Below are 18,694 nucleotides of genomic sequence, written 5' to 3'. Positions count from 1 at the left end.
AACGACTAGAAATAGCGCCAACGAGTGAGGAGATTGCCACGTAGTTCATAGGTTACAACTGCTAGAGTACAGCACAAAAGTTTATTCCCTAGAGCGAGACGATAATAGTGATATATATGAGAAGATTTATCAAGCATTGATTACATTAGGGTAAAGATAAGAACAGTTCTATCTGTCGATCGTCAAACGCCATGATATTGCTGAATGAAACGCCGTGGTTCTGGGTGACCATGAATGCAACGACTCCGGGAGATAAATGCTTAGGGAGAAGTGGGTATGTGTGAATGAATGAGAAAAGGAAGGAAGGAATACAAAAGAAGACATCGTCACGTCGTAAATGCCAGAGTCAGACAGACAAGCACCAACACTACAGGAAAGTAGGATCAACCTCGATAGGGGTATCCTCTTCATAGTTATAGAATGGCAATGTAATATCTGGGATTTTCCAGATTAACTTGTTTGCCCGTTCAACATACTCAGACGGTATATTCATGCATTTGCTGAAAGAGAGGGACTTCAAGAGCCATGTGCTGTTAGCCTGCTATTGCAACCAGTACTCATCAGGATGAACTTGACACTCACTTTCATATTCCTCAAGCCTCTCACCCATTCAAGGCCACTATCACAGACTTCATCTGCAAAGCCCTCATAGTCATCAACAGGATGTGTGAGAATCTCGTGGCAGTTCTCCAACCAGAGAACCTCAAGCCTCTCCCCCGGTGCACAGCTGTTATCTGTTTCTGCCGGGTCGTCCGGGTCTTGCTCAATGCCTCCCAGCCAATTCAGAAAATCTGGCTGAGCACCGTGGCAGGTTTTCAACTTCAACACCGTAAGATTAGGGTTCTTCTTCACGAGCATCGTCAACTGCCATGGCGTGATGCCGGTGCGCTCCAGTATCAAGGTCTGCAACCCGGAAATACCGATATGCCTGTACTGTCCTATTCCAATGAGAAGGTTCCACGCAATGCTGCATGGCGCCGGATATCGCCAGGTACTCGGCTTGATATGACCATCTCTGATGTGCTGATGTTCAAAGCGAAGCGCCAGGTGGCGCAACCCATACTGGCATCTGGTACCTAGTGCCATTGCGCTCTCGATGTCGATATCGTACGCCATAAACTCGAGCTTTACGAGTGATGGCCCGTACCGGTTCACTACTCTAGAAAAGATTCGGTTCTGGGTTCGAACTATGTGTTCCTGCATTGCTGGCGGATCCCTCTGACATCGGAGTTTTGCGTCCTTCGTCTTACTTAGGTGTTTGGAAGGGAGCGTCTGTTTTATCGAGTTGACTTTCGGCCGGATAATGGAGATAGTGTAATCAGAACCGATCTCCCTTTCGACGGGAAAGTCTTCCCTCAGCTCTTCCCCAACTTGATCTGCCTTGATCCAGCCTGCCTGAAGACAAGATATTATGGAATGCGTTCGCTTCTCGAAGACCCCTAGTCGTAGACATCGGAGGCAGAGAATGTGCGATCGGTGATTGGTGTGACACGTCTCCCCAAAAGCAAGCACTGACTCAAAAGGCAGGTACGAAAGAATCTGGAGGACTATCTCCAGGGGTAGAGAACTGAGTCTGTCAGACATGGTGCGCTTGTATGGTGACTTCCAGATAGCTGGGTATGACTCGGACACTGTTCTCTTAGACGATACGAAGCATTAGTCACTTAACTTCTGCTGACCCTAGAAGTGTCCTAGTATGCAAAAGAAAAGGGGAGATAAAAGATTAAAGAAGGAAAGAGGGTCTGGGGGAAGGGGGGCTCGTAAGGCTGCGTTGGTTAACGACAGGAGCGTTCGAGCATCGCAAAGAGATCAGCGATGGAAAAATGAAGGGAGCTATGATAGGCTATTCTAAGAGTACAAAATCGTTAAGTGAAGCAGGCATGATCTATCAATTGCCTCAGTGTGAAGAGATATCTAGTCCCTATCATCGTATGCTTTCAAGGGATAAGGGCTGCTTAGTTGGCAAGACAGCAGCGTTGCAAGGGAAAAAAAAACAGAATAAATAAAATGAAATTAAGAGTAAAATAAAAGGGAAGAAATAGACATGGAGGATTGTAAGGAGTACATATATTGAATTATGTTAAATCAGGTATTCTTGAAAGCCAAAAGGGAATCAAGGAACCATTGGAGACACCAATGTTTATCATGGCCCAGAGAAGAAAATGCAACTTACAGATCAACCAATTGTGATATGGCCTGAATTGTACAGATTGAATATGCCGATATGTAATATCTATTGCCATTCCAAGGGTGAAATCTAGTAAAGCCCAATGCCGTCCATGCAGGGAAGAAAGTTTGATATGAGGCAGCACAAACTTGAGGTAAGTAGAACCCGAAGAGAGAATGCGCGGTGGATCAGCTTCAGGTTAAGTGATGTCAAATAGCCGCTGGACGTTGGAAGCCATAGGGATAAATTGTCCCCAGTCAATAGTCACCGCTCTCTACTCTGGACTGCAGACACTTCTTACTTATGGGCTGGCCACATGAACTCCCAACTTGGCCGCATACCGCGATCGACTTTCCAAACCCCTGCAATGTCATTCACTTCCCACGGGTGAAAATAACAGCTCAAAGGTCAGGTAGGAAGCAAATATGCGGGAGACAGCGGATTCTGGGGCAGAGAAATTCCCTGAAGCTGGTGATTGGGTGCCACCAACGTTGTCCGTGGTGGTTGCGTGCTGGATAAACACCCGTATGAATCAGTGGAAGTACAAGAGTCTTTTAAAGAGGCAGAGTAACATCCTGCGAGCCTTAAGGTGGTATTTTGTTTTATTTTCTTGCTTTCTTTTTCCTTTCCCCGCCAGACCCATAATTCAAATTTTTCTTCTTCTTCCTTTTCTCTTTTTCTTTTTTTGTTGAAAAAAGACTTTTTTTTTTATTAAGCTTCTCAGGATGCCAAGGGGAACCGATCCCGACTGTCGGAATTAGAAAAAGCAATTATGAGGTCTTATTGACTTTTCCCACAGCATGGAGCCTTTGTAATAGGCTACAGAAGGTTCGCGTCAGCCGCGTTAAGATCTCACCTTCTGGACCAGGACCACAAGCATTCCAGAGTTGGACAGAGCTATACTCGTCTAGGGAAAAGGATGTATCCGCCGTTCAGCCCTCCTTGCAGCGGGGGAGGTGACACACGACCAGATCCCCGGTACCATCCATCCAATTGAGGTCTCCCAGCTTATCCGATATAGTAAGACGGGGTGATCATTCTGCATATTCACTATTCACTAGTCGTCGCACCGCCAGGGGGGTTGGTTACACTTCCCCATTTTCAGACGTCCCGACGATCCGTTATTGGCCCCCAAGAGGTCTTTGCTTTTTGCTAGCTGAGAAGAGGCCCGAGCTGATTGCACCGGTTCTGTGGTTAGTGACACCGGGGGTGCGGTCACTGCTGTGACACGAGTCATGCCCCGCGCTCTGGTCGAATCCCGAGGCTCCGTAAGGTTGAGTGCTCCATGCAAGACCACCCAGAGGGAAGGGTCGAAAAGTCAAAATGATTACAACGAAGGAAATGGAAGGGACAGAACATTGAAACGATCGTCACCGGCCGGATCGTTTCTGTTTGTTTGTTGGGGGCCTGGGGCAGAGGTAGACGGCGGTGAAGAAGTGATACATCACAATGGGGTCTATACCCACTGCAATTTTACCAGTCGAGACACATCCTCTCTTCACCATTCTCTTTAGGCGGTAAGTTTCGTTGCTTTTTCTTCTCCTGTCGGGGCTCGGGTCTCACTGTGGTCCGTGGATCATTCCCCATCTACTCCGGAGTAACTATGCGGATTTCATTGAATTCATCATCCATGGACTCCATCGCACCAGTCCACGACCTCTACCCGCAATAACTCCCAAATTCGATTTGCAGGGGTACCATCGAGATTGTCATCGTTTCATTTCACGGGTGTTGCCTGTCCGGCAGATGTTCATTAGGTCAGACGGCAACTTGCAGAAGTCCTGTCACTGCGAGTGAAGAACAAGCACTATGTGTAACAATCATGATATTAACGTGAGTGGAATGATAGCTGAGTGAGAAGAGCCCGGGAGAAACGCTTTCTCTCTTCCTTTCCTGGTAACATTTCGGGTCGTCTATATACATCCATAGTTTTGCATGGAAATGGGACAGTCAATCGCCTAATGACAACGGCCATCGTCGCCACAACCTTTCCTAATCACCTCCGGAGCCTGCGACGTGTCTAGCCTGCAGAAGCAAGATGCCTTGATAGGGATATCTGCCACAGCCAGCGCCAGCTTTAGTGTAGGTTCGATCATGGCTGCCTGTTCCGTTTTCCCCAGCCTCACCAAGCATTCATGGTAGCCCTGAAGGGACCAGACATTGTTCGGGTGCCGCCGGGGCCGGATGAGAGTGTTGTCCAGCCCAAGGTCAGCCCGATATACACTCTCAGCCTTCTCGATTTGGCCCTGTTCCAACATAAGGGCAGCGTAAGCATGTCGAGTAGGTTGCATCCAGGCCCAGGGTTCACTGTACGGAAGCCTATCATCCAGCTCGATCGATTTGCGAAGACTGCTAAACGCCTGGTCGTACTCCCCACGGCGGTATTCAATTTCTCCGTCGAGCATGGCAGACGCCACAGCCAGGAGATCGGCGCACTTGCTATTATATGCTCGACGAGTCTCCGGCACTCGTGTGCGAGCTTTTTGGAATAGTTCCCGTTCTTGCTCTGCTTCACTAACTCGTCCCGTCGCTGCATATGCGACTCCCTTGGCATAATGAACCATGGCCGTTTTGACCGTGTATAGCTCTTGGTCATGGGGCAGTTCCATCTGAATAATCTCTTCCCACATACCAAAGCGCACCATGACATGCACGCGCACGGTCATAAAATTCTCCAGCCAGTCCGCCATGGGAGGAGATTTCATGCGAAGTACCTCCTCTGGAACAGACGCCTCCATACGAGCAACGGCATCCATGGCAGTCTTGAGCTTTCCAGCGAACATAGCAGCATAGATCAGCGAGTGGTAATCATGGAGGCGGTAGAACGTGTAGAAATTGACGGCCCCCGCGCGACGCAGGAATTTGTCGTCCGCGAGAGTCGAGTTATAGTTTGACGCAATAGAACGGCGCCAGTCACCGACCAAGATATCCAGATGGGTGGGCATGTGGTGCAGGTGACCAGCATCCGGAACTAGGTCACGTAAATGGTCGCCAGCGTTCATACCCAGCTCGGGGGTGGGAGACATCTCAATGTAATGGATGTACAAGTGCAGAAGACCGGGATGTTGATAAGCACCGTCTTGCTCTAATGCCAGTTCTAGCACTCGTTGTACGTCGGCTGTCGGGGCACCCTTGACAGGCTGGCCTGTAAACAGATCCCACAGGGCCCATGGAGTCAGATTCATCAGCGCATCCGCATATAGCACTGCGATATCCAGGTCGCTGCCGTACTTTTCGTACGCTGATTTCATGGCGGCAGCGTATTCTGCGCTTGGTACTGAGTAGTCGGTCAACGGGGTTTCACTCGGGTAGCGCAGTGCAATGGCGTCGGCGAGCGCCTGCTCCCAGGGCGCGGCATGGACTGATAACTCCTTTGCCCGTTGCGATGCGGCAAAGGCACGTCTTAAGCAAACAGCCAAGTCTTGCGGATCAAACCGATCCCAGCCTTTGTTGTAATTAGGCCCCAGCGCATACGCCAATCCCCAATGAGCCATTGTGCATGAAGGATCATGGGCAATTGCCTGTTCAAAGCAGTAGGCGCCTTCGATATGATTGAAGGCATAGCACCAGGTCAACCCACGATTGAACCATGTTTGTGTATCTGCGCTGGTCGTGGTGATGGTGTGCCCAAAAGATCCAAGATCATAATACCCAGCGCTTGCCGGCACAGCAGGAGAATTTTCGACAGAGCCCATTATGAGTTGATGAAGAGAACGAAGGAAAATAGAAGAAATGAAGGAAATGACTACACTGTACAACAAGATACTAGATGGGGAGGGGAGAGGGGAAACTTCGGAGTCCTTTTATAGCAGCATTAGACGCTACCCAGGCTATATCGTCATACCACTTCTCGCTTGTATGTGCAGATTGGCGACATATTGCTCCAGCCCAAAGATCGGTGTTTGGTTGGAAATGGAGTCAGCTAATGGATATGATTCGTTCCGATCTCGAAACTAACACAGCCCTAACCAAGTCCGTGGATCCACACCTAACTTCAATCGCCGACTATTGTCAAACCATCATTACAAAGTCCAACACTTGATATGTAATGCATGACTCTAAGACTCTCTACTATAATACACGAAATTACACTTTTGGCATTTTGTGTAGAAGAGTGCAATATCCACACGCAGTCTAAAATCTATACCTATTCTGCTTAGTCCTTTTCCTCTACCATTAATTCTCGCCACAAAACACATGCTCCCGACTCAATTCAGGCCATTGTAGCAAAGCAAACTCCTTCAATCTCCCGTACCATACCAACGACACCCTCGAAAGCAACATCCGCCCTCATAGACGCGCTCAATGATTCAAGACCATGTCTTAGCTCCTCAACCAGTCGCTCGGCATCCTGCACCTCTGAGCCTGGCTCAGGCTGGCTCAATAGGTGATAACACGCCTGCAAGTCGCCCGAAGACAATGAGGTGCGAACTCTTCGCAGGAGAATCGTGAGCGCATAGAAGCTTTGCATCTGGCAGCAGGCCATATACGGAAGCGATCGAGGACAGAATCGAGACAGTGAGGACCCGGGTAATATCTCGCTATCGGAAGGTGCATCGGTATAGTATAGATTTGGCGGTGTTAGATTATGGAAAACTCTGGACACGGTGAGTGATGATTTCAGGCATATGGCTGTGGACTCCTGCTCGGTGAAGGGAAATATCGCGTTGATTTTGGTTATCCGACTCGGGGATAGGAGATGTGAGGTGTTTAGGAAGTCGATACGGTTGATCGAGGTGAGACCACAGTGTTCACCTAGAAATAAAGGGTGGTCTAGGAAAGCCCTGAATCGATGCAATCTTATCCGGGCGCTGTATATAGAATGAGTTAGAATGCCAATTGCATGCGTTGATGAAACGTCATCTGTGTGTGTGTGTGTGTGTTGGAGAGGGGCTAGATAGGTAAGGATTCACCTGTGAATTATGGCACTTGTAATTGCCCAGAGGTTTCGAGGAGCGAAACATTCGGCTCCTTGCCGGTTTGTTACACATCGATATCGATCGGAATCAGCAGCGAGTGATGATATCAGAGAGTTAAGCTCGCGAATACGATCAATTAGGGTGGGCGATTGACTAGATTTACTGGCCTCTTTCTCGAGCTCCTTTGCTATGTTGCATGTCCGAAGGAGTGTATCTTGTGCTTTTGCCAATAATGGCCAGGGCTGGTGTACGTGTAAGTAGAGCATTTGGGGCTATAGTCAAATGGGGGAGCATACCTCAAGACAGCCACGGAATACTGGGTACGGTGTGCTAATCCGAGGGTCGTCAATGAGGATGATAGGGCTCTGGCTTGAGTTAGTTGAATTGTTGATAAACTAAGGGTGCTGATGGGTCAGCTGTCATATTCATGGAACTTACCGAATTATTAAGGATCGAAGAATGATAACTGAGAAACATCTGCAGTAGTCTGTGAGTAGGGTAAACGGATACCGGGGCAGGGAAACTGACCGTCATCCACCAGGCCCGACTTTGTGCATCCGAACAGCCCGGTTCGTCCGGGTCTGTAGTATGTAATGATAGATCCACCGCGGTTGTCAGCGCCTGGTTGGCTCGAGCGCGCATCTTCGAGAAGTTGCCCCGCTGGCAAAGCTCGTACATGCCCAGCAATACAAGAGCCAAGATGGACTCCAGCTTCCACGGGAGATCGGGGTGCAGCGAGCTCCACCGGGTCGGACCGCCAGCTGTAGTTGCCGGTTCGGGAACGTCAATCCAATTTTCAATGCTGCTCATTGCGGCATGTGCATAGAGTTCGGCGTATGACTGGCGGGTACTGACTGCAGCCTCAGACATGGAATGTGGATCTTCTAGTAGAGGAAATAGTACGAGGATCGCGGACAAGGCCAACGCAAATGGAGACGTCGGCCAGTAAGGCAAGAATGCCTGATTTGCTTGAACAGTTCGCAACGAAATCGCAAATGGGCGGTCCTCATATTGAGCAACCGCCGGTGGAGGCAAGACCGGAAAATATGGGTGGATAAAAACATAGTAGGCGTTGACCCTGAAGCCACATGGTACTGTGTTAGTGGCCAGATCATGAAGAATGTATGGAAGGTTTTAGCTTCAACGTACAGATCTGCCTCACATCCATATGCTCTTATTGCGAGTGACCCCAGCTCGAAAGCAGGATTACTGTTTTCGTCTGATGCGAGATCACCGGCGGATAAATCTCTGACATCCTGGATGCTGGTGATTGCATAGTGAAGACTTTGGGTTTGTGTTGGGCCCAATGGCAAGGATGGGGATGGTGTATCGGTTGCAGCAATGGCACGCTTCCTTGCCTTGAATGCATCCCCTTTGCGCGCCCCGCCTCGTCGACTGGGGCGATAGCGGCACTCCCGGCGATTGTTGTAGCACTGTCATTCTCTACGTTAAGTCTGTCGATAGATGGGTGCGATCCCTCTTACATTAGTACAAGGAGTCTGTCCATCACAACGGGTCTTGATGGCACGGCTATGCAAATAGTCAGTTCGATCAAGCAAGATGAAAATTGCCAAGATCAACGATGGTCGACTCACCATGGCAGACATGCCAGTTTCACAGGGGATTTTATCGAGAGCATCGACATGATCCACCTAGGCAGGTGTGTAGTCTCCCTTGCGTATAGCAACAGCCGCTTTTATTCTCAGGACTTGAAAAGCGCAGTCCCCACCTATCGTTCGAGTTTCTACTAAGAGGGACTGCCCAGTCGCCGATGGTGGGGCATGCCAAAATCAAGGTGGAGCAATGAATGAGTATGAAATCATTAGGATCCACGGTGAGAGGAGGTTAATATCATCGATCTGCTTGGGGTTCCCTCAGCATCTGTATCAGACTTGTGGTCTCGCAGATTCACCATTCTGGCTGCAAATCGACCGCCATGAGTGTGGAGTACTAGTTCCCAATGACGTCCATTAGATGGGAGCATCTCCCTGAGCTGGATAAGAAGCTTCGTAAAAGACGACCCCTCTTCTCCTTCCCTTTGACGATATTAATCCTGGGAACTTTTTTCCCAGCTGCGATCAGGTACGACGACAAGACTGTCCGCCCACTTTCTCCACTCCACATCCATCGTGAACCCTAAATTCGGCGACCCGGTCTTTGATCGGCTTGGCGTGGAAGCAAATGCCAGCTTTCAAACACCACCCGGCGATAGTGCCGTGGAGCCCAGAGCTCAACTTACGCACTACGGTTGATCTCTAAGTACTAGTAGTTAGTTAGGGTAGTTAACTATATGTATTTCTAAGCCGGCCATGATATGATTTCCTCGTTCAAATATCGGCTTGTTACTTATGACTTGTGTATATTAATATAATGACTATATGCTTCAGCCCGGTGCCATTCCTCGATATAGAATGGATAGAGATACCTCTAGCTAGCTGCTTTGATATAAACTGTACGCGAACACCTTCATAAAACTGAGAAAAAGAAAGAACAACGAAAGTACAATTAATGGCAACCCACATTCACATTCACCCTTCTCATACAGACCTTAATTCTCACCATCACCAACATATCAAAGAAACAATCAAAAAGGAAAACAATGTCAAGCATCCACAAACTCAAACGAGCCCTACCCTGGGTTCAAGCCCCAATAATCATCAACGCCCCGATGAGTGGCGCTGCAACCAGCGACCTTGCAGTAGCTGTCACCCGCGCAGGCGGACTAGGACAGATCGGCTTCCTAGATAGCAAGCGCTCCCTAGCAGGGCAGCTCGAACGAGCCAAACACCAACTACAAGACATCATGGACACACGCAAAGATACCCCGGAGCCTGTACTTCCCCTCGGTGTGGGGATGATAGTCTTCGGTTCTCCGGTTACGCATTGGCTGTCGCTGTTTTCCAAGTACAAACCGGCTGTGGTCTGGTTGTCGTTCGCTACGACAGACGAATTCAAACTCTGGACGGAGGGGATCCGAAAGGCGTCCCCGTACACCCAAGTCTGGATTCAAGTGGGCGGTGTGAATGCCGCGGTGGATGCTGCTCAAGCTTGTCACCCAGATGCCCTGGTACTCCAGGGGAGTGATGCCGGTGGACATGGACATGCGCTTGGGGCGGGTGTTATCTCGCTCTTACCTGAAGTGGCGGATGTGTTACGAGATCGGGACATTGAAGATGTTTCACTCATTGCAGCTGGGGGTATTATGGATGGGAGAGGTGTTGCTGCTGCGGTTATGCTCGGTGCTGCTGGGGTGGTGATGGGGACGCGGTTTCTCGGAGCTGTAGAAACGGAGTTGCCGCATCAGCTTCGGAAAGCGGTTTTCGATGCCTCGGATGGTGGACAAGCCACCGTGAGATCGAGGGTCTTTGATGAGATGTGGGGACCTAGTCCATGGCCAGAGTTGTATGATGGACGATGCTTGAGGAATAGCAGTTATGACTATGTCAAGAGAGGGATGAGTATGAGTGACATGCGGATACAGTTATACCGCGATCTTCAGGGTGCTCGGGGCCAGCAGCTCGATTTCAAGGAAACTGTCACAGTTTGGGCTGGCACGGGTGTAGGCATGGTTAAGAAGAGTGAGAGGGCTGCTGATATTGTTAAGCAAGTGCAGTCTGGGGCACGGAGAAGGCTGCAAGATGCAAGTTCTTGGCTCTAGACCAGACTGGTGTATTTTTCGCTCGCTATGCACCGTTGCACGATGATTCTTTGGGGTACCAAGATGAAGTTACGATCCCGTGGTTTACACTGCCAATACCTTTATTGTTCTTATCAGATTCGTAGACTTGTATAACATATCGAGGCCCTAATAGCTGCCCTGTATAAGGGAAGGATTTGATACGATGTCCAGCCCGGACGACTATTTTTTGTTTTTGCCCTGACGATGAGATAACTTTACTCAACACCAGTATAAACACGACTTGTTCGGCTTATAATCCATCTGTAAAATAGTACTACTAGCCAATCTACTGGCAAATATATATTGCCCTGCTCCGCCCCCGGATTCAAGTTCAGACATCCCACGGCTGAACCATGGGTGCCAGTCAGCTGGAAATGATGTACGCGACCACGCTTTTGACAGCTCTCCGCGTGTGCATGTTCCCGGTTCCTGTCTGCTTCCTGTGTCACGGGAGTCGTATCTGAACCTGGTCAAAGGCAAAAGTACCTTGATCGGTGTGGAAAGAAGAAATGTCCAGAAGACAGTCTTCAAGAGTAATCTTGCCATGGACATGAGCCAGCGTTGATGTCTTTCTCCCGTATTTCAATCATACTGATTTCCTCTCTTCTCGTCATTTTGGCAAATTAGTAATCGGGGAGCAATTCTAGACAGCAATACTGGGCATTTGCATATCTTTGATGCTGACTATTGTCTAGTTCTCAGACTCACCATCACCACATCGGCTTTTGAAAGACAGCAAACACTCTATAGTTCGATTTGCGCTACGTCGACCTTGATTAATGATATTACTGGTTCGTACCGTGCTTCCGCGGTGCAGCCACATCTCGTAGGTTATAGTGAAGGGTGTGACGCACCTGTGATCTAGAAATATAAACATGAGGACGCACGGGCGAATCCCAAGTTGAAACAATTCTCGACGTTAGATATATTGACTACATAACGTCCCATTTACCTTTAGCAACCGATATATTCTTACTCAAGCTTACCACAGTCCAAAGAACAATGTCGACTGAACAGGCCGCTGTGCATCCCATCGCCTCAACCGCCGAATACTACAGTCTAGGATCTTTCACGCGTACAATTACCACGAAGAGCCCTGAAGCCCAAGAATGGTTCAACCGAGGCCAAGCGCTGTTTCGAGAAAGCTATTGCCCATGATCCATCCTGTGCGATGGCATTCTGGGGGTTGGCCTACGCCACAAGCCCCAACTACAACGAATCCTGGCGACTTTTCGACCCCGTGACCTCGCAGACAGCCTGAATAAATACCACAATGCCTCCCGAAAGGCCAAAGAATTGCTGAACAGCATTACCGTGACCCCAGTAGAACAGGCCCTCATCAATGCAATCCAAGCTCGCTTTCCAGCTGACCATCCGACCCCCTACGACTTCCCCACCGTGGACAAAGCATACGCCAACACCATGAAGGAAGTTTACCAATGCTTTGGAGACGATGACCTCGACGTAGCCACCCTCTATGCCGACGCATTGATGCACACAGCCCTCCGGAAGATGTTTCATGTACAAAGTGGTCTGCCTATTGCGGGCTCCCCCATCCACGACGTAAGAGCCGTGTTCGACCTGGGTCTACGACACCCCCGGCGCAGACAAGCACCCAGGCCTCATCCATTTCTGGATCCATTATCTAGAGATGTCTGCCACACCGACCGCCGCCCTTCCCGCTGCGGACCGGCTTCGTCACCTCGTCCCGGACGCCGGCCATATGCACCACATGCCCACACACCTCGACGTCCTGGTCGGCGACTACCGACGTTCCATAGACTCAAACACAGCTGCTGTCCACGCAGACGAGAAATATCTCGCCAAAAACGGTGCAAAGAACTTCTACAGCTTCTACTGCCTTCACAACTACCACTCCCTAGTCTACGCAGCCATGCTAGCAGGCCAGTCAACCGCGGCTCTCAGGGCCCTCGACCAAATGGAATCTTCGCTCACAGACGACGTGCTCCGTGTCAAGACTCCACCGCTAGCAGACTGGCTGGGGTTCTTCAAAGCAGTCCGCGTACACGTCTATATCCGCTTCGGGCTCTGGGGCGAGATCAAGAATCTCCCCCTCCCCGACGACCAAGACCTATACTGTGTAACCACCACAATGACCCACTACGGCAAGGGCATGGCCTGGGCTGCAACAGGAAATCTCCCTGAAGCCGACAAGGAGCGCGAGCTCTATCACGCGGCCGTGAAACGGGTCCCACCGACAAGAAAAGATTTTCCGAACCTGATTTCCGATGTTCTGAAAGTAGCGACGGCTATGCTGGACGGCGAAATCGAGTACAGGCGAGGCAACTATGACCGTGCTTTTGAGCCTCTGCGCGAGGCTATTCATCACGACGATTCGCTGATGTATACTGAACCGTGGGGGGTGGATGCTTCCCACGCGCCATACGTATGCGGCTTTGATGCTGGAGCAAGGTCATGTGGAAGAGGCCGCTACTGCTTATGCGTAGGATTTGGGATTGGATGATGCGCTTACGAGGGCTCATCAGCATCCGAACAATGTTCGGGCTTTGCATGGGTATCATGAGTGTTTGGTGAGGTTAGGGCGGACAGCTGAGGCAAGGATTATTATGCAGCAGCTTGATGTTACTGTATCTGTTGCTGATATTCAGATTAAGTCGTCTTGCTTTTGTAGGTTGGGTGTTCCTAGTGCGGAGGAACTTCCAGCTTGTCATAGGTCGTGAGTGTACATCCATATCTTACAGGGTGTATATGAATTCCAGAGTTGTATACAGAGCACTGAAAGTAAGGAATGAACAGCGTTGTGGATGCTTCCGAAGTAAGCGTTGGGGCGGCAATTGTATGCACATATGTGAAGGTCCCATAGAACGTATTTAGCTGTGTTCTGCATTTCGGTTAATCGTGCCCGTGGATCTTTTTTTCGGATTAACGGAATGTTATAGGTAGGTAAAAGGAGTGAAGAGAAAAAAGTGTTTTGCTGCAGTCTATACATTCTCAATAAATCACATCGCGGCTTGCTGTTGCACCTCCGGCTCCTCTGCCTAGAAACAAAATATACAATACGCCTAACTCTGAACCCGGAATGTCCGGCCACTGGCCGTCTTCCTTTCCCGCTCCTCGTTCTCTGGCCGAGCTCTGTTGAGGACTATTATTTGTCAGTATCCAGTAACTCAGCAACGATATTCGTCCCCACTTACCCTGAAGGAAGTCGGCTGTCCTCTTGCGCATACGGGTGTGGATGTATGCCTGTGGAAGTAAGTAAATAGTCCGACACTTGTATCAATAACAAAGGACGGTACCTTGGACGCCTTAATGTGGTAGTGGAAGTAATCCCGGAAGATTTGAATGTGGGAGATGTTTTCGTAGCGGCGCTGAGGAGTCAAGTGACGGGGGAAGAGAACTGGATACTGTTAGTAACTTGCGGTTGGGCAGAAACCGGGAGTATTACCGAAAGTGACGTAGCTGGTCTTGCCATCGCCGCTATCCTTCAGGCCAGGAACACCGGCCAATTCAAGTGGGGGGTCGTTCCGGAAAAGGACTTGAGGCGCGTTTTGCAGAGTCAAGGCACGGCGCCTGGCGTCGACAAACTCCTGGAGGAATACTTTGCCAAAGATACGATCTGTCTCTTCACGGAAGACTGTGCTGAAGATCACGGTAACTCGGTCATGACTGGCTTTGATGTAGATAGCTTCCTCCTCCCGATAGTGGATTGCCATAACTTCTCCTCCCTCCTTAACACCCTGAGGGGCCGCCTCTGTGCTGTATTTTGAAGCTTCTTCCGATAGCTTGGCGAAGTCATCGAAAGCTCTCTCGAACGGGGCAGCCATTGCATTCCGCTTCATCAGCGCAAGTCGCATTATGAGGTCATCTTTGGCTTCCTGTTCCTCGGGGAGGTTCTCCAAATCAATAAGGACCGAGAAGTCATAGCCGGGCTCGGGAGCGACGATGTATGGGCCGTATTCCCTCTCCAGCACCTGTTGGGCACCATATTGGACGAGCTCTCGGAAGCATTTCACGTTGATGGAGATAAGGATCTTCGTCTTCGATTCGGGAGTAGACAGATGGAAGGTAACTCCGTCGAAATCTGAGGCAATCTGGTCGATTGAAACTGGCGGGGCTCTAAAGGCACCAAACAATAGTCAGTAACGGCTGCATTGCGTATACGGGGCGAGGCGGGGGCAGCTGTACCCTGAGAACCGCTCCGTCAGGAGGGCATGGATGAGAACGTTGTGGTAGTCGAGAAGAAGCATTATGGCAGGACCATAAACCGTAGCAAAATATCCAGAGTTCGTCTTGCTTCTTCAGTTGTTTATTTCGCCGTAGTAATGCAATGATCGAATCGAATGTCTCTGCCTCGAGCTGGTACTTCGGGGAGTAGTTACGTTGGATGTTTGGGGGGAACGGCAGGCGGTGGGGAATGCGGCCGGTGGTCTCTGTCGCCGCCCGTAGTTTTCTCCGGCCGTTTCTGAGCCTATCGATAGCAATCGCTCTGGAAGCTCCCAAATTTTTTCTGTACTCGGACATTCAACGATGGTGAAGTCATATCTGTAAGTCTACTCGTCTAAATGTCCTATATGTAACTCCTATTCATTACTGACGTTTCCGATTACAGAAAGTTCGAGCATTCGAAAACTTTCGGGCTCGTAGCCTCCGCTACGTCAAATGCGATTTGGGCCCGCGATGATGAGTTCGCTGGCGCTGCCCGCCAGACGGGCTCCGGACGAGCCATTGTGGGCGCTGGTGAGGAGGTTCTCTGTTGGGATATAAAAAAGGGTGAATTACTTGGGAAATGGCAAGATTCTTCGTGCAAAGCGCAAGTTTCTGTGGTCACCCAAAGCAAGACAGATGAGGATATTTTCGCGGTCGGGTATGTTTCTGGTTTTGTATGACTGGTGTGGGCTATTGTTCTGACTGAAGTTCTTTCTTGCCCTTAGTTATGAAGATGGCAGTATTCGCCTCTGGGATTCAAGGACCGCGACAGTCATGATCTCGTTCAATGGTCACAAATCTGCCATTACCCACCTCGCCTTCGATAGCGCCGGTGTCCGTCTCGCAAGTGGTTCGAAGGATACGGATATTATTCTCTGGGATCTTATTGGAGAAGTTGGACTATTCAAACTACGTGGTCATACCGATCAGGTCACATCACTGCATTTTCTCGCTCCCTCCATGGAGTTACTCAATGCTGCTGGACTGAGTGAGCACGCCGGGTTTCTGCTGACAACTGGCAAAGACTCTTTGATTAAGGTCTGGGATCTTTCGTCGCAACACTGCATTGAAACTCATGTGGCACAATCCAACGGCGAATGCTGGAGTTTGGGTCTCTCTCCGGACCAGAGTGGTTGTATCACTGCGGGAAATGATGGCGAGCTCAAGGTCTGGTCGATCGACGAGAGCGCTCTGATTGAAATCTCAAAAGAGAAAGTTGGATCAGAGGACCGCAGGATCTTGACGGAAAGGGGTACATTCTACCGTAATGGAAAGGATCGCACCATTGGAGTCAGCTTCCATCCCCGGGCGGATTACATTGGTATTCACGGCTCAGAAAAGGCAGTCGAGATCTGGCGCATCCGCTCAGAGACAGAGGTCCAGAAGGCTATGGCGAGAAAGCGCAAGAGGAGAAAGGAAAAGGAAGCCCAGCGTGCAACTGAGAAGGAGGGCACCGTGGCAGAAGCTGATAATGAGAAATCCGACGATATTTCCTCAGCACCGGTCACCGAGGTCTTCGTATCCCACACCATCGTTCGAACTGGTGGAAAGGTACGGTCTTTCGATTGGATAAGAACAAAGTCGACCCGCAGCATCCAGTTGGTCGCTGCAACCACTAATAACCAGCTTGAAGCCTACACTGTCAACACTGCGAAGGGAAAGAAGGACGAGGATGACGAAGATTACAACCGTAACCTGGCAGTCGATATCCCCGGTCATCGCACTGATATTCGGTCACTCGCTCTGAGCTCCGACGATCGGATGTTGGCATCAGCCTCTAATGGCAGTCTCAAAATCTGGAACGTCCGCACCCAGAGTTGCCTCCGTACCCTAGAATGTGGCTATGCCTTATGCTCGGCTTTCCTCCCTGGAGACAAGATCGTGGTTGTTGGTAACAAAGACGGCCAGCTCGAAGTCTTCGACATTGCATCCTCGACCCTCCTGGATACGATCAATGCACACGATGGCCCGGTATGGTCACTCCATGTTCACCCTGATGGCAAGTCCGTAGTTAGCGGCAGCGCGGACAAGTCTGCAAAGTTTTGGAACTTCCAGGTCGTCCAGGAAGAGATTCCGGGTACTAAGAGGACCACACCCCGGCTCAAGTTGGTGCATACTAGGACCCTGAAAGTCTCCGATGACATTCTCAACCTGCGTTTTTCGCCCGACGCTCGACTACTTGCAGTTTCTCTCTTGGATAATACGGTCAAGGTGTTCTTTACAGACTCCCTGAAGCTCTTCCTCAACCTCTATGGCCACAAACTTCCTGTTCTCAACATGGATATTTCGTACGACAGCAAGCTGATTGTCACATGCTCAGCCGATAAGACAGTCCGTCTCTGGGGCTTAGACTTTGGTGATTGTCATAAGGCCTTCCTGGCACACGAAGACAGTATCATGGGCGTTGCCTTTGTCCCACACAACCGGGATGGAAACGGGCATAACTTTTTCAGTGCTAGTAAAGATCGTGTGATCAAGTACTGGGATGGTGATAAGTTTGAGAATATTCAAAAACTGTCCGGTCATCATGGCGAGATCTGGGCACTGACTATCAGTCATACTGGGGAGTTCGTCGTCAGCGCCAGTCACGACAAGAGTATCCGTATCTGGGAGCAAACTGATGAGCCTCTCTTCCTCGAGGAAGAGCGGGAAAAGGAACTCGAAGAGATGTACGACAACAACCTCGTGGATGAGGAAGATGAGGAAGGCGAGAAGGCCGAAGCCGTTGACGCCGGTAAACAGACCAGCGAGACACTCATGGCGGGAGAACGCATCATGGAAGCTCTGGATCTTGGAATAGAGGATCTGGAAGTCGTGCGCGAGTGGCGTGCTATGAAAGCGGTCCAGCCCAACGTTGCGCCCCCAGACCGCAATCCACTATACTTGGCACTGCGCAACATTTCTGCCGAGCAGCATCTTCTCAATGTCGTTCAAAAGATTCCTGCCGCAGCACTTCAAGATGCACTGCTTGTTTTGCCTTTCTCGAAGGTCCCTGCGCTCTTCACCTTCCTGAACATCTGGGCCGACCGCGAGTGGAATATCTCTCTCACCTGTCGCGTGCTCTTCTTCATGCTCAAGACCCACCATCGTCAAATTATCGCTAGCAAGATGATGCGTCCCATGCTGGATAGCATCCGATCCTCCCTCCGCCGGGTTCTGACACGCCAGAAGGACGAGATGGGATTCAACCTCTCCGCTCTGCAGTACATCGGCAATCAGGTGAAGGAACACGGCACTAAGGACTACGTTGATGAGGAACAGTGGGAGGAACAGCAGCAGACGACAGCAACGGGTAAGAAGCGACAATTTGTCAGTATCGCTTGATTACCGTCGCGTATCTGTCTCCATGCATGACTGGCGTTGTTATGGCTGCTAAAAAAGTTTTATATCCTTGGGAGTTGATGTGGAATACTTTTGATCAGGTCGTTTCCTAAATTTCATGTTTATGTATGTATATCATGATAAATATAGACTTGTCTGCATTTATAAAGCAAGCTTAATGGCACTACACATGTACAACCACTGAACCTATTGGACAATCCCCACACATAGCCCAAACACCACAACCCAAAGTCTAAAAAGCGACGAAACCTAAACCATAACACATCAGCACGCCGTTCCCAATGTCCTGATACGAAGAATGTAACAACTGGAACAAGACAAAAGCATCTCCAGTCGATCCACAAACCAACAAGTTTAACTCCACTCAGAAGAACCATTATAAGCATCGACGACGAGGAT

General features: G+C 49.8%; 7 protein-coding genes across 7 annotated transcripts; 3 read left to right on the top strand and 4 right to left on the bottom strand.

Annotated features, from left to right (window-relative positions):
- Nucleotides 1-367: 367 nt before the first annotated feature.
- ABOM_005371 (F-box protein) lies at nucleotides 368-1,584 on the bottom strand (the record flags this gene model as incomplete). The annotated part of the gene is made up of 2 exons (XM_022532500.1): nucleotides 368-514; nucleotides 583-1,584. 2 exons carry the CDS (start codon nucleotides 1,582-1,584, stop codon nucleotides 368-370), a joined length of 1,149 nt encoding a protein of 382 aa, XP_022389416.1.
- A 2,541-nt stretch (nucleotides 1,585-4,125) lies between these two features.
- Nucleotides 4,126-5,862, bottom strand: ABOM_005370 (tetratricopeptide repeat protein; the record flags this gene model as incomplete). The annotated part of the gene is made up of 1 exon (XM_022532499.1): nucleotides 4,126-5,862. The coding sequence occupies one exon, from the start codon at nucleotides 5,860-5,862 to the stop codon at nucleotides 4,126-4,128; it is 1,737 nt and encodes a 578-aa protein (XP_022389415.1).
- Nucleotides 5,863-7,076: 1,214 nt separating this feature from the next.
- On the bottom strand, nucleotides 7,077-8,731 carry ABOM_005369 (Zn(II)2Cys6 transcription factor; the record flags this gene model as incomplete). The annotated part of the gene is made up of 7 exons (XM_022532498.1): nucleotides 7,077-7,328; nucleotides 7,383-7,451; nucleotides 7,525-7,563; nucleotides 7,615-8,164; nucleotides 8,236-8,519; nucleotides 8,571-8,616; nucleotides 8,682-8,731. 7 exons carry the CDS (start codon nucleotides 8,729-8,731, stop codon nucleotides 7,077-7,079), a joined length of 1,290 nt encoding a protein of 429 aa, XP_022389383.1.
- Nucleotides 8,732-9,685: 954 nt separating this feature from the next.
- Nucleotides 9,686-10,744, top strand: ABOM_005368 (nitronate monooxygenase; the record flags this gene model as incomplete). The annotated part of the gene is made up of 1 exon (XM_022532497.1): nucleotides 9,686-10,744. The coding sequence occupies one exon, from the start codon at nucleotides 9,686-9,688 to the stop codon at nucleotides 10,742-10,744; it is 1,059 nt and encodes a 352-aa protein (XP_022389384.1).
- A 1,023-nt stretch (nucleotides 10,745-11,767) lies between these two features.
- On the top strand, nucleotides 11,768-13,250 carry ABOM_005367 (TPR domain protein; the record flags this gene model as incomplete). The annotated part of the gene is made up of 3 exons (XM_022532496.1): nucleotides 11,768-11,877; nucleotides 12,022-12,350; nucleotides 12,415-13,250. 3 exons carry the CDS (start codon nucleotides 11,768-11,770, stop codon nucleotides 13,248-13,250), a joined length of 1,275 nt encoding a protein of 424 aa, XP_022389382.1.
- Nucleotides 13,251-13,809: 559 nt separating this feature from the next.
- ABOM_005366 (actin-related protein 2/3 complex subunit 2) lies at nucleotides 13,810-14,994 on the bottom strand (the record flags this gene model as incomplete). Its single annotated transcript, XM_022532495.1, has 5 exons — nucleotides 13,810-13,889; nucleotides 13,942-13,990; nucleotides 14,044-14,144; nucleotides 14,193-14,863; nucleotides 14,933-14,994. 5 exons carry the CDS (start codon nucleotides 14,992-14,994, stop codon nucleotides 13,810-13,812), a joined length of 963 nt encoding a protein of 320 aa, XP_022389373.1.
- A 280-nt stretch (nucleotides 14,995-15,274) lies between these two features.
- Nucleotides 15,275-18,277, top strand: ABOM_005365 (snoRNA-binding rRNA-processing protein DIP2; the record flags this gene model as incomplete). Its single annotated transcript, XM_022532494.1, has 3 exons — nucleotides 15,275-15,291; nucleotides 15,357-15,611; nucleotides 15,679-18,277. The coding sequence occupies 3 exons, from the start codon at nucleotides 15,275-15,277 to the stop codon at nucleotides 18,275-18,277; spliced, it is 2,871 nt and encodes a 956-aa protein (XP_022389380.1).
- Nucleotides 18,278-18,694: the final 417 nt, after the last annotated feature.

The sequence above is a fragment of the Aspergillus bombycis genome (genome assembly GCF_001792695.1).
Source record: "Aspergillus bombycis strain NRRL26010 chromosome Unknown contig00039, whole genome shotgun sequence".
Classification (NCBI taxonomy): Eukaryota; Fungi; Ascomycota; class Eurotiomycetes; order Eurotiales; family Aspergillaceae; genus Aspergillus; species Aspergillus bombycis.
This window is presented reverse-complemented; position numbering and strand designations above follow the sequence as displayed.